This window comes from Aristolochia californica, unplaced genomic scaffold (genome assembly GCF_029961685.1).
Source record: "Aristolochia californica isolate CCGP_79_NKW_82.1479 unplaced genomic scaffold, dmAriCali1.0.hap1 SCAF_6, whole genome shotgun sequence".
Classification (NCBI taxonomy): domain Eukaryota; kingdom Viridiplantae; phylum Streptophyta; class Magnoliopsida; order Piperales; family Aristolochiaceae; genus Aristolochia; species Aristolochia californica.
Window position 1 is genome coordinate 44,930,692 of NW_027182257.1, and position 12,449 is coordinate 44,943,140.

General features: G+C 37.9%; 1 protein-coding gene across 3 annotated transcripts; it reads right to left on the reverse strand.

Annotated features, from left to right (window-relative positions):
* Positions 1-519: 519 nt before the first annotated feature.
* On the reverse strand, positions 520-8,483 carry LOC137934680 (E3 ubiquitin-protein ligase RHF2A-like). 3 transcript variants are annotated; one of them, XM_068779161.1, is made up of 10 exons: positions 8,291-8,483; positions 7,628-7,778; positions 7,464-7,510; positions 6,865-6,927; positions 6,666-6,774; positions 6,109-6,485; positions 5,900-6,007; positions 5,446-5,815; positions 4,705-4,775; positions 520-776 (listed from the first exon to the last, which is right to left on the reverse strand). In XM_068779161.1, the coding sequence occupies exons 2-8, from the start codon at positions 7,742-7,744 to the stop codon at positions 5,500-5,502; spliced, it is 1,137 nt and encodes a 378-aa protein (XP_068635262.1). In that variant the 5' UTR covers positions 7,745-7,778; positions 8,291-8,483; the 3' UTR covers positions 520-776; positions 4,705-4,775; positions 5,446-5,499. The 3 variants fall into 3 exon arrangements, with proteins under 3 accessions (XP_068635262.1, XP_068635260.1, XP_068635261.1); XM_068779159.1 differs by lacking the exon at positions 4,705-4,775; XM_068779160.1 differs by lacking the exon at positions 4,705-4,775 and having other exon boundaries at positions 8,268-8,483.
* Positions 8,484-12,449: the final 3,966 nt, after the last annotated feature.

The following is a 12,449-nucleotide window of genomic DNA, read 5'->3' on the forward strand; positions in this document are numbered from 1 at the left end:
GAAGCACCTAATCATAAACACTAGAAACAACCATGGATAGAGATAAGAACTCTACTTCAATGCCAGTGGTTCACATACATCTTATAGCAACTCTATTCATCAAATCGAATGGCCTTAGACCTATTGAAACCTGAAAGAAAAGAAACATTTTGAAAACACAACAAATCTTAGGTAGGTATCAAACGAAGGGAACTTCTGGAAGAAGATAAACTTAAGTGAGTCACCGAGTAATGGGTAAACTTCTGGAAGAAGATAAACTAGGGACAGACGGTCTGTCTCCACTGCCTGGCCATTACCGTTACGCAGCTTTCTTCTGTTAAGAAATAGCTCGAGTCTCCATTGATAAATTCATGGATCTACAAAATAGTGGCAGTACTTGTTTACGTTCCATATAAAAACTTCAACATAATCAAAGTCCTTTGGTTTGTCATGCACCAGATCATAAGATTGAATTCAAGAAGATTATGAATATTCAACATAATCAAAGTCCTTTGGTTTGTCATGCACCAGATCATAAGATTGAATTCAAGAAGATTATGAATAAGCACTCGGTTTATATTGATAGCGTTAACAGTTAAGATGTTGGTGTCAAATAACTTCTCTATAAACAAATATACATGTAAATAGAGGCATGAATTGGTCCAAACGGAAGCTCTTTCCAGGCTTTTCAATCCCTACAACCAAAAAGATCAAAAGCTCTCTCATCATCCCTACTTGGTCCAGTCAGTATGCATCGCATCTAGCATTCAAATCTCTAGAGCAGACTCTTTCCGCACCTACAAAAACACCACAAACCGAGTTAAAAACACACTCGCCTTGATTTGATTCAAAGGCTTCGACCAACAAGTAAATAAATTGTTGAAAGATCATATTTGCTCCTCCTGGATCATATTAAATTTCCTCCATTCCCGACAGCATATTTTGGATTTCTGGCCATTTTATGACTACAGGCACATTGGGATAATCCAATAAGGTAACATCAAATCAGAAGAAAAATTTATGCTTTTGGAAACTGGCAAGAAGAAATTCATCTAACACAATTCAAAATCAATCACCGACATGAAATACCTCAAACTGCTATCACAAATAGTAGCAGTCTGTCTCACCTCCACTACAAACCAGACTTCCTTCAAATCAAACAGGCAAAGTAAAATAAAATTATGTGCCCTCATTATAAGTTTCATCATCATAAATGCGGCCTCTGTAAATTAGTTGAGTTGTTTGGTTACTACAGTCCTACTATCCTATATCCATCAGTCAATATTACTAGCATTTCTCAAATAAACCTTGAGCCATGTAAGAACTTGAAAAAGAATTTCTGATATTTCCAAGAGCAAGCATCGTGAGCGTATGCAAATAACTTCACTGCCATATTGGATTCAGAATCATAAAATGTATATACTAATAGCCAGTTTGATTCATTAATGCTTGGACCATTCAAGATACTAACAGTGAAAGCCTGCAACAATTTCAAACCAAATAAAAATAAAAATTCAACACTCAAAGATGCAGGATGTCTAACAGGCTTGTCTTTCTTCCATTTCTCATATTTAAAATTGTTTATGATTAAAAAAATTAATTTTCCAATGATATGCTCTCAGATTACTAACCTACAGTATCTATACATTATGTTTTAAAACCAAAGTTGATGCATTTTCTTATCTAATTGACTTTTTAATAATTTTGATTTGATGAACCTATGTAGTGAAAGACTTGATTGAGTAAAACTTGTGCCAAAGAGATAGGAATTTCCCTACAAGCAAATTACATTTTTTTAAGACATGAAGCTCTTTTGATGTTTGTTGCGATGCAACATTTTTTTCTGAAATCACCATCTTACTTCAGAGATCCTGGGAGACACGAGGGAGGAGAGATGAAGAGTTGGGAGACGAGGCGAAGGAGAGATGGAGCAGAAGGATGAATGGAGAAGAAACAGATGAGGCAGAGGATTGGACCAGAGTAGCAAGGAGCATGGTCGTTCGACCCACCAGACCTCATTCCAAAGAAGATCATCAAAAGGAACATGGAGGGCTCTCATTCGCATACAAATTTGGCAGAACTCATCTATTTTGAACAATGCTCCCTGAATGAAGAAAAAGCCATCAGAATCTTCACTAGATGCAGTAGGGATCTTTTATCTGGATCCCTGCAGTCGGTGTCGAGGGACTCATCACCCAGTTCAAGAAAACGGTGGAAAACCTGGATATTCACAGGAGAAGAATAGGGCGACAGACTACAAACTTCACATTCTGTTTTGTCATGATCCTCAAATATTAGAGGCACATGCTACCATATCACGCAGTTTAGCGTCAGGCATTTGCTCCCTCAGGTTGACATCCCAAACCACATTGTAGAGGGCTTTCCAACTCTGGGAAAACGCCTTGTAGGTTCAACAATCTCGTCGCTTACCAACACCAACACCTCTAGTCATCTCCTTCTAAGGCGTAACAAATGGCTTATTGCCATTCACACTCAAGACTCAGAAAACCCTATCTGAGTTGGAGAGATGCCACTCTAGGCGAGTTCTCCGAGCTAAGTGCTTGGGCTCCTGAACTCATGAAGCTCATAAAAGAATGGATTTATATCTTCGTCATCCTAGAAGAGCTCTGATGTGAACAAGTTTTTGGTGCGGTGGCCAAGTAGATGGGCTCGATCACAGATTGGGACGACTCCTTTGAGGGAAAAAGAATAGAATGTGTGGTAGCTTAGGTCATACCTTTCAGGCCATTAGCCGTGGAAACTAGAGGTTTGCTGGTCATCAAGGGTAACTTCTTCCAATTTCTCATCTGCTGGATGAAATTCAAGATTTTTTGGCATTTTTCCTGGCCAACTCCATCCTTGGAGCACCGGAATCTGCTGCACCTCACCAGAATCTGGAAGTGATAGAGAATAGTACCATTGCTTGGCCAAGAAGGGCAACAGGCAGAACAACTATTCTATGCAATTCAAATCCCACTCCACAAATGATAACACCTTTGGACAGTTAAGTTCTGGTGGCAAAGTACTATAATAACACTTCTTTGCTGCCCACTCTCTCTTTGGGCAGTTTACTATCCCTCCCTTAGAAAAGGATTCTCAATTACCTACCAAAAGTTGAAGAAGGCATCTGTTTTAAAGCAACAAAAGGCAATTCCATAAATTCCTGGTATGATGTTTGGACTGGAGACAAGCCAATAGCAGCTTCCTTTCCCGAAATTTACCGTGTTACAAGAAACAAAGAAATAACAGTGACGTAGCCTGAAACACGGAGAGTTAAAATATTCAATTAAATCGAAACCTCAATGCCAAGGAAGTGTTAAGTGCCACTGATTTACTCTACTCTTGAGAGACAATATCTGAGGAGATCAGGGGATGACCTCATCCTTTGGAAGTGGACCCCAAATATTTTCACTGCAAAATCCTTCTTCAAATTCAGAATTAATCTTCCCAATGTAACCAACCAACCTGAAACCTTGGTCTGGAAGTTACTTCGCACCCCAAGATGATCTTCTTCAGCTGGTGTCCAATTAAAAATAGTATTATTACATATGGCAACATAGACAAAGGAGGAACCGTGTCCATCAACACGCTTTATAGTTATGTGGGCAAGTAGATGAAAATATGGACCACCTCCTCAACTGCAGTTTCTCTTCTCAAGTCTAGAATAAAATCCTCCAGCTCTTTACTCTCAGCATTTGTCTCCCACCCACTTTTGCTGAATTCATGAAATAATGCGCGCTTCTCACCTACCTCATTTTGGCAAGCTTCTTTGGAGGACTGTGTTGGTGGTTGGCCCCTGGTTTTCAGGAGTAGAAAAGACGAAACCAGTTCTATCATCCAGAAAATCATGAGGTAAACCATATCCTAGCTCCAAACCCACAAAGAATTCACCAAATATCAGATTTCGCATATCAATGAGCATCAGTGCACAATAACTAAGCTTCCTCTCATCCACCAGCCATCTATTGTAGCTTGGATTCCTCCACCAGATGGTCAGATTAAGCTCAATTTCTATGATAGCGCATACGGAGACCCAGGGCCAGTGGGAGGGGGAGGCTTGTTCAGAAAAATGCATGGTGAAACAATCCTATCTTATTCGGGCCCCATAAGAGTCGGGGACTCCTTTCTAACCCAGACAACTCCTTCCTTCCAAGGCCTCCGTATCGCCACAGGCAATCATCTTGTGCCACTCATTGTTGAAGGCGACTCCCTCACGGTCATCGATTGGTGCAAAAAAAGGATCTCCCCACCATGGGCTCTATTGAATCTCGTAGAAGAAGTCTCTGATCTAGCCAGGTTCCTTACCATCTCTTGGTACTACTCTCTCAGATCAGCGAATGGACAGGCTGATAAATTCGCTAAAGAGGGAACTATCACAAGCCTGAATGTCCAGCACCATCAGTCAATCACTAAGCTTCTTGTTGTTCCATTCATGCTTTCTTTGACTGAGTTTCACTTTTATATTTGCTCTTTTCTTTTGTTTACAATTCTGTTGTTCCTTCATTAGTTTTTAGCTCTTGTAGTTCATGGCCTCCCTCTCTTGTCGGGGACGGTTGCCTCTCTACTCTCTTAATAAAATCACTCTCGCTTTCAAAGAAAAAACGAAAAAAGACATGAAGCTCAATGCAGGGTTGAATCAGGTGTGAATAGATCATTCAAACTTCCTGGTACTTTTTTTGTTACAGTTGCCTTCTCAATACCCTGAACTTTGTGTGGAAGCCTTACTGATCTGTTCAGATACTCTTTGCACCTCCAGGCATGAAACATAGTGAACTTAGGCAACTGATAATAACATCCTACAGAACAAGATGTCTATAATTGTTAAGCAAGTTAAGATTTTGGTTCCAAAAGACGGCATGAACAATCAGACCAAAGATCATATGTTGTTTTATGACTCATAAACTGAATCCATTTCTTTTGTTATGGAAGGAAATAGAACTCTATAGTTACAGAAAGAAATAATTATTTGCCCTATTTCATGCAACAATTACTGGCTAATAGTAAAATCCTAAAAAAATACGATTCTGAGAACTTTAAGGCCCCCATAGCCATGGCAGAAAATTGAATAGCAGAGTATAATAAAAAGTGAAATTACAAGAAAGCCTAAAATCACTTTCAATTAGAAGCATGAATCAGTAAAAGGTTTGATAATCTCCATGAACTGAGGTAAAAAAAAAAAAAAGAGCCTACAGACAACTGCCGGAACAGCATTCATAGAGAAGTCTCCTTTTTGGAAAACATAAATAGGCCCTATAAAAGATAAAGTCACTCAAAAGTCAAACAGTTACATAATTTTTGTTAAAAAAAAAAAAAGCTATAGGATTAGTACTGAATTAAGATGCGCCATGGAGATACAATTCTACCAACAAATGTCACTTCAAACATAAATGTGGGGCCAAATTATTAACAATAAACATAGTGAACTTCAGTACAATCATAGGAAACCTCAAACGTTACACTACACACCTTGCAAGAAAATGCTGAAGATCCACATGTCATTTGGTGGTGATATGTGAACACTTAATTTGAAACAGAGTCAGCAGCACAAGAAGTAGATGAGCTCCCATTTGGATGACTGTTAGCATGCATGCTCTCTATAATACTGGTATTGCATGGTTCTGAAACTGAAGCATCCTCTGTTTGGTGTGATAAAGAAGGACCATTCCCTGTGGCATTATTCTCTCTAGTTTCAAGGCGCTCCATCATGCGTGACACGCTTGCAACTCCAACATTAACTTCTCTCCTAACTTCAGAACCACTATCAGATACTGATGTGCTGCGTGAAAACAACCTCTCCTTCCACCCTCTTGTACTCTTCGGTATAGAATCTTTGTACCTGACAAGACATCAGAGAACGTCACATATATGCTGCTATGAGACAAACCTTCAGAGTTAAAAGGTTTTAGAAGGTAACATGAACCTCATTAAGACTGCATTGACTCGGGATTTGAGTGACTCCGAAAACGACTGAAATTCTGAAGGCCCTGCCCTGTCTTGATGAATTGGTGAAGGTGGTGCAGCAGAATTTCTAAAAAATAAAGCCACAACATCATGAGCCAAGACATCATGTGAAGATGCATAAAAGTAACAAAGTGAAAGATTATGTAACAAGGAACTGACAACTAGTACCTATTGACACCAAGCCTACTAGGTGGTACAGAAGCTGAGGCAGGAGCAGGTTCTGATTGAGAAGATGACAACTGAAGGATCCTTTGTGAGGGTTCTTCTGCAACAGCAGTAAGAGGGACAGTTGGAGTAGGAGCAGTAATAGCAGGAGACTGGTCATTTGCACCCTCTCTTTGCCCCGGTTCCACTGAAGCAGGACCTCCCTGAGGTGCATTTGGATGTGCTGAAAAGACCAAAAATTGTGGACGGCCCTGAGCTGCTGATCGACTCCTTTGACCTTCCCTTCTAGCAAGATGGTGAGCCCGGCCCATTGCAGCAGCAGCTGCTAAGTGCTGGATTATACGCTCCTCAAGTTCAGCATCATTCGTACCAACAGGTAACTGCTCCCAAGAAAGAACATAGAGCATGGATATAAGAAATGGAATTTAAGTGCCCAATTAAAATACTTAGACGATTTCAGGAAAAAAAACAGACCCCATTTATGCTAATTAACAAGGAATTCAATTTGTTCTGCCCAGCCATAAAGATTGCAGAAAAGTACAAAGATAATCACTACTGACATGTTGCAACTCAAAATCTCCAAGAGTGGGATGATGAAATATTGTAGCATTTCGTGGTTGATTAAACCTAAAGCTTCTTTCACGTTCAACTGCCTCAAGAAGTTCTTGACTGCATAAGCCAAATAAAAAACAAACAATTACAGGGAAAGATGAGAAGAAAAAATACCAGAGAAGTAAAAGAAACAACATGTAAATGAACCTTGTGGGATCCTTCAAGCTGATGGACTGCCAACACATTGGACACTGGGAACTTCTTTGGCACCTACAGGAGGCACGTGTAAGCCAAAAAAAAAAAGCAAAAAAGATACATCAAATATTACAACATCAAATATTACACTGAATGCAGAACTAACAATTCATTTCTAATGCCCCGATGTTACTTTCTGGTTCAGAAGAAACCCAATCAACCCCCCTCCACAAAATAAATTAACTGGCCAAGAAGAGCAACATCATTGCCCAATAACAGCATATATCTCTCCATAATAAATGTCAGTGTCTGCTCTCTAACCTCATGATGAACCAACTTAAATAGAATAGCTAGTTTTGGGTATTGGTATGGAGTTGTGAACAGGTTCCTAGGCTTAATTCCTCAGAAAAGAAAATGCTGCCTTCCACAAGACAAGTAGAGGCAAATAAAACATAAAGAGCGAGCAGGAATGCCCAAGATCCTGAATGATACAAATATCTGCTAAGTTGAGACCAAGAATCTTCCTATCCTAACAGATTTATTAAATACAAAAAAAAAAAAAACCCAGTAAAAAATTAGGAAACTGTTAAAAAAATAGAAACAATACATACCATTCAAGAATGCACTGAAGGTGAAATTCATGCTTACAACCAGTCACCTGAACACAATAAAGGCAAATTGAATCAACTATCACTACAGAAACCAGTAGGATAAAGGAACTTGCAGATGACAAAAAAAAAAAAAAAGCAGTTAATATTGATAGAGAATTATCCACCGTTGATGGATCGCTGTCGCAAAAAGCTTCAAGGCAGATGCTACAAGCGTCATCACAGGCATCCTGTATGCCACCCTCCACAAAAGCAGCGGCAGACGTAAGATGGCTCTCCTCCATGTCTTTTAAACGCCCCGCTACGAAAACCAGACTCCTAAAAAAAAGAATTTTGAAAATTTATAACAGACAATTTCAATACAAAGGCGGCGGCGACAAAGACGAGGAGCTATTTTTGTAGCTCCAAATATCACAAAGACTACGATGGAAAAAAAAAAAAAAAAACCAGAAAATCAACAAGCAGAAGACATGCATAATTCAGACTACTTCAATCTATACAATTATCAGAAATTTCCAAATCCAATCACCAAATCAGGTAAATGTAACGCCTTCAACAAAAATAAGAATCAATCAACAATAACCAAGATTTCAAACAAATAACCAAAGAAAAACCCAGCCGAGCGACAGATCTAGGATTAAAGAGACGAACAAGTAACAACGCGAGAATAAATTAGATAACGCAACGAAAAAAACGGCAATCTCCACAGTAACGAGACTGAACGCCTGACACGATCGCAGTTCATACAACTGAACAAAACACGCCAAAAGAGAATCACTGTCTTCTACCGATCAAATGATCACAAACCGTCACACTTTTTAGGTGCACACCTTCCACAGTTCGCCTCGGAATCACCACAGCAGCGTCGGAACTTCACGATCGAACTCAAACTCGACAGAGACCAGATCGGTGGAAGGGGGGGGAACAAAAAGGAGTGGAAATGGTTAACGGAGGAAAGAGAGAATAGATTAGGGTTTAGAGAGAGAGATAGATATATCGGACGTGTCCCTCTCTCTCTCTCTCTCTCTCGTCCTTTTTTAAAATTGCAAAATTGCGGGTTTGGAATTTGAGAACACAGCAGACAATGCTGGAATCTCATTCGACGTTTCACTTTTGACCAATCATTCGTTTCGGGTATCTTTTTCTTTTTAGCTTTACCGTTTTGTATACGCTCAAGAGACCAGCATGGAGTAAGAAGCTTGTAAAGAGACCACAAGATAAAGAGACCAAAGTATTCAAACACGGTCTCTCACGCTCTTCTACCCGTCACGCCTTCTCACCGCATTTCATGATGGGAGCGTTTAGCCATCACGACCGACTCGTGAGAGTTATCTTTCTTCCATGGTCTCCGGTCAGACCTCGGGAAGTGAGACGTGAAGGTTGTTACATGTCACGGTGGCTTGTACATGAGACTGAAGGATCAGAACCTTCCGTCAACATGTGGCCCACTAATGGGTAGCTCATCGCTGATCATTTTCCGATGCATTCTCATAAATTAGTATCATCACGCGAAATCATCGTCTTCCTTTTATTTATCCAGGAAAATACCAAAAGTACCCCCAGACGAAATTGCACGAACTTTGCGAAAGACTCGTTAGTCAAAAGTCACGCCGACACGCGTTAGGCATTCTGGACGGACATCCACAGTCAGAGGTTCTTAGGGTGAGACTCTCATGAGAAGCTAGTTTAATTCACTGGGCCCACCTCTTTTTTGTATGCATGTAAACCGTCCAAAAATTGTTTCCTACCGTTTCTTTGATCCAAGGGCCAAGATTATGCGAAGCAGAAAAAGTCCAATTGATCAAAATAATCGGCTTCATTTGCATAACCAACTTACCAACCCAAAGTTGAGATAAGATAAATTAAACTGATATTTTTTATTCAAAGCACCTTTGGGTCTTTGTGCTTATGTGGCATAATTAACAAGATATTTAACAAGATTAAAATGGTTGGAATTTAATTGGATATCTAACAAGATATTTGAATTTGGTAAATATTTCAATGGATAAAAATATTCATCCGATATACATCCAACTATTCATATTAATTGTCTTTAATTTAGTTATGTTAAACTGTTAGAACTCCACCAATCATCTTTATCAACTGGTCATGGATGGTAGGTAACTCTCTCACCATATCAAGTAAAGTCTATCCAATAATTGGTATGAGCTAGCGTGTGCTTGTATACAGGGGTGAGTCGAGTCTAAATTTGCCCCTGTTTGAGCAGAGTTTGATTTAAATATTTCAAACTTGAACTTGAGCGTAGCCTAGTCTCAAGCCTAATAGTTTTTATCGAATTCGAGCTCCAACTTACATTTAAAAACTTTGCATAAAATACAAATCAAATAAATTGTATATAAAATTATGCATACATTTTACATAAAATTGGACATAACCTCTGTATATTAACTCTGCATAAAATTATATATACACTATGCATAAAATTATTCATAAAAACTGCATAATAAGTATAAAATTTATTCAATAATCAAACACAAAAACATTCATTTGAAAAACAACGCTAATGTTGTCCATTTGTACTCAATCAAATCGTTCTGATTCAAGGACTAGAAAACTAGGTCACGGAGAAAGAGAAAAAGTTTAAGAAAAATGGTTTTGGATGATTTAATCTTATACCCATTTCCATTTTTTCTTTGGAGCCTGGATTCATACAGTTACAGTTTCTAAAATGCTACCAATCTGTTTTCCTAAAAAACTTGAATGGAGTTAACATTAAAAGAATACGTCAAACAATTTGAGTCTCTTCAAGAGTCATGAGGAAGAGACAACCGGAGTTCAAAAAAGAGGTTTTTTTTCTCTTGCTTATGATCTCGCACGTGTGAAATTGCATGATATCTTCGCGAGCAGGGGGAAAAAGTTAATTGGCAAACGATATTAATCTTTATATGTTTTCCATATAGATTCGCAATCCAGTTTAACAAATTTTATTGAAAGAGATCACTGCCTTAAATTTATAAAAAGATTAGATTTTTCCTCAAATTCAAAATTCTCTTCATACTTTCCAAGTTTACTAAATGATCTTATTCAACAAATGCAAAATGTTTATCTTGACCATTGAGTTTGTCTTTTAACCCAAGTTTTGTGAATTTCTACTAACTTTGGGTTAAACACTAAAAAATATTTTTTTAATATTCAAGGACATGACATAATAACCTGAATAGAACAAAAGACAAATTTCATTTCCTCATAGGAAAATTAGGCTACCACAAAATTAACATTGTTTTGAACATAGAAGAAACTTGTGGCTTTGAACATATGATGTATACCACTAATTACTCAAATCAAGATAAAGACTCCATTGCACATTTAATTAAAATGGGATCCACCAATTGTTGTTACTTAAGGGCTTAGCTTAAAGACCTATGGTTGTAAACAAATCCGATTCAATCTAGATATTGAAATTCTAAATCTGATATATTAGTAAATATCTGAATATTTGAAATACTATTTGAAGTTATAATTATGAATCCGGTTTCATTAGATAATTTTCGAATTCGAATAATATCTGAATCACATAATGAAAATGAAAATGATAAGAGAAGAAATGAAAAAAATGTATAGGGCAATAGAAAAAAGAGAGATACAACTGAGAGAACAAGGGAGGTAGTTGCAAATAATTGTGAGAAGAAGAGGATTAGAGTGAGACGAAAGGGATTGAGAGAGGTGGGAGAAAAAAAATGATCAACCAAAGAAGAAGAGATGCAAAGAAAGAGACAGGAGAGGTTGACAATGAGGGAACATAATAAGAAAAGAAGAACGATAAAGACAACGACTGATAGAGGGGCCAAGAGGTTGAAAACCATGGGATGAAAGAGAGAAAATGGAATATGAAAGAGCGAAGAAAAAACATAGAGAAAGAGGGGATTTAAATACAACCTCAAGGCATGAAATATCACATGCAAGCCCCTTCCTCTTGCCTCAAATTCGTTTATACACCTCTCTCTCTCTCTCTCTCTCTCTCGCTCTCTCTTCTTCTTTATTTTCTCCCCTTTTCAAGTGCTAGAGTTCATCTCTTTCTCTCATTCCCTTAATATCTCTTGTGTTTATGTGTTGTCCCTAAAAATCAACAAAAAACGCCCCGATTGAAATATATAACACTTGATTTGGATTACCATGTGATATCAAGTTTAGTCGTGGACATGGGTTGAGTTTTTGGAAACCTATCCCTACTTTGTGAACCTAATCTAAAACCTGTAGTTGTGAAAACCCTAGCCAAGATGAGTTTAGCATCAAATTCATGAAGAAGAGAGAAAATATTAAATTTGAAATTACATGAAATCTATAAAAATTTGTTGTAATGTTCTATACATACCATCAAATTGAAAAGATGAAGACTCCATTGCACATTTAATTAGAACGGGATCCACCAATTGTTGTTACTTAAGGGCTTAGCTTAGAGACCTATGGTTGTAAACAAATCCGATTCAATCTAGATATTGAAATTCTAAATCTGATATATTAGTAAATATCTGAGTATTTGAAATACTATTTGAAGTTATAATTATGAATCCGGTTTCATTAGATAATTTTCGAATTCGAATAATATCTGAATCACATAATGAAAATGAAAATGATAAGAGAAGAAATGAAAAAAATGTATAGGGCAATAGAAAAAAGAGAGATACAACTGAGAGAACAAGGGAGGTAGTTGCAAATAATTGTGAGAAGAAGAGGATTAGAGTGAAACGAAAGGGAATGAGAGAGGTGGGAGAAAAAAATGATCAACCAAAGAAGAAGAGATGCAAAGAAAGAGACGGGAGAGGTTGACAATGAGGGAACATAATAAGAAAAGAAGAACGATAAAGACAACGACAGATAGAGGGGCCAAGAGGTTGAAAACCATGGGATGAAAGAGAGAAAATGGAATATGAAAGAGCGAAGAAAAAACATAGAGAAAGAGGGGATTTAAATACAACCTCAAGGCATGAAATATCACATGCAAGCCCCTTCCTCTTGCCTCAAATTCGT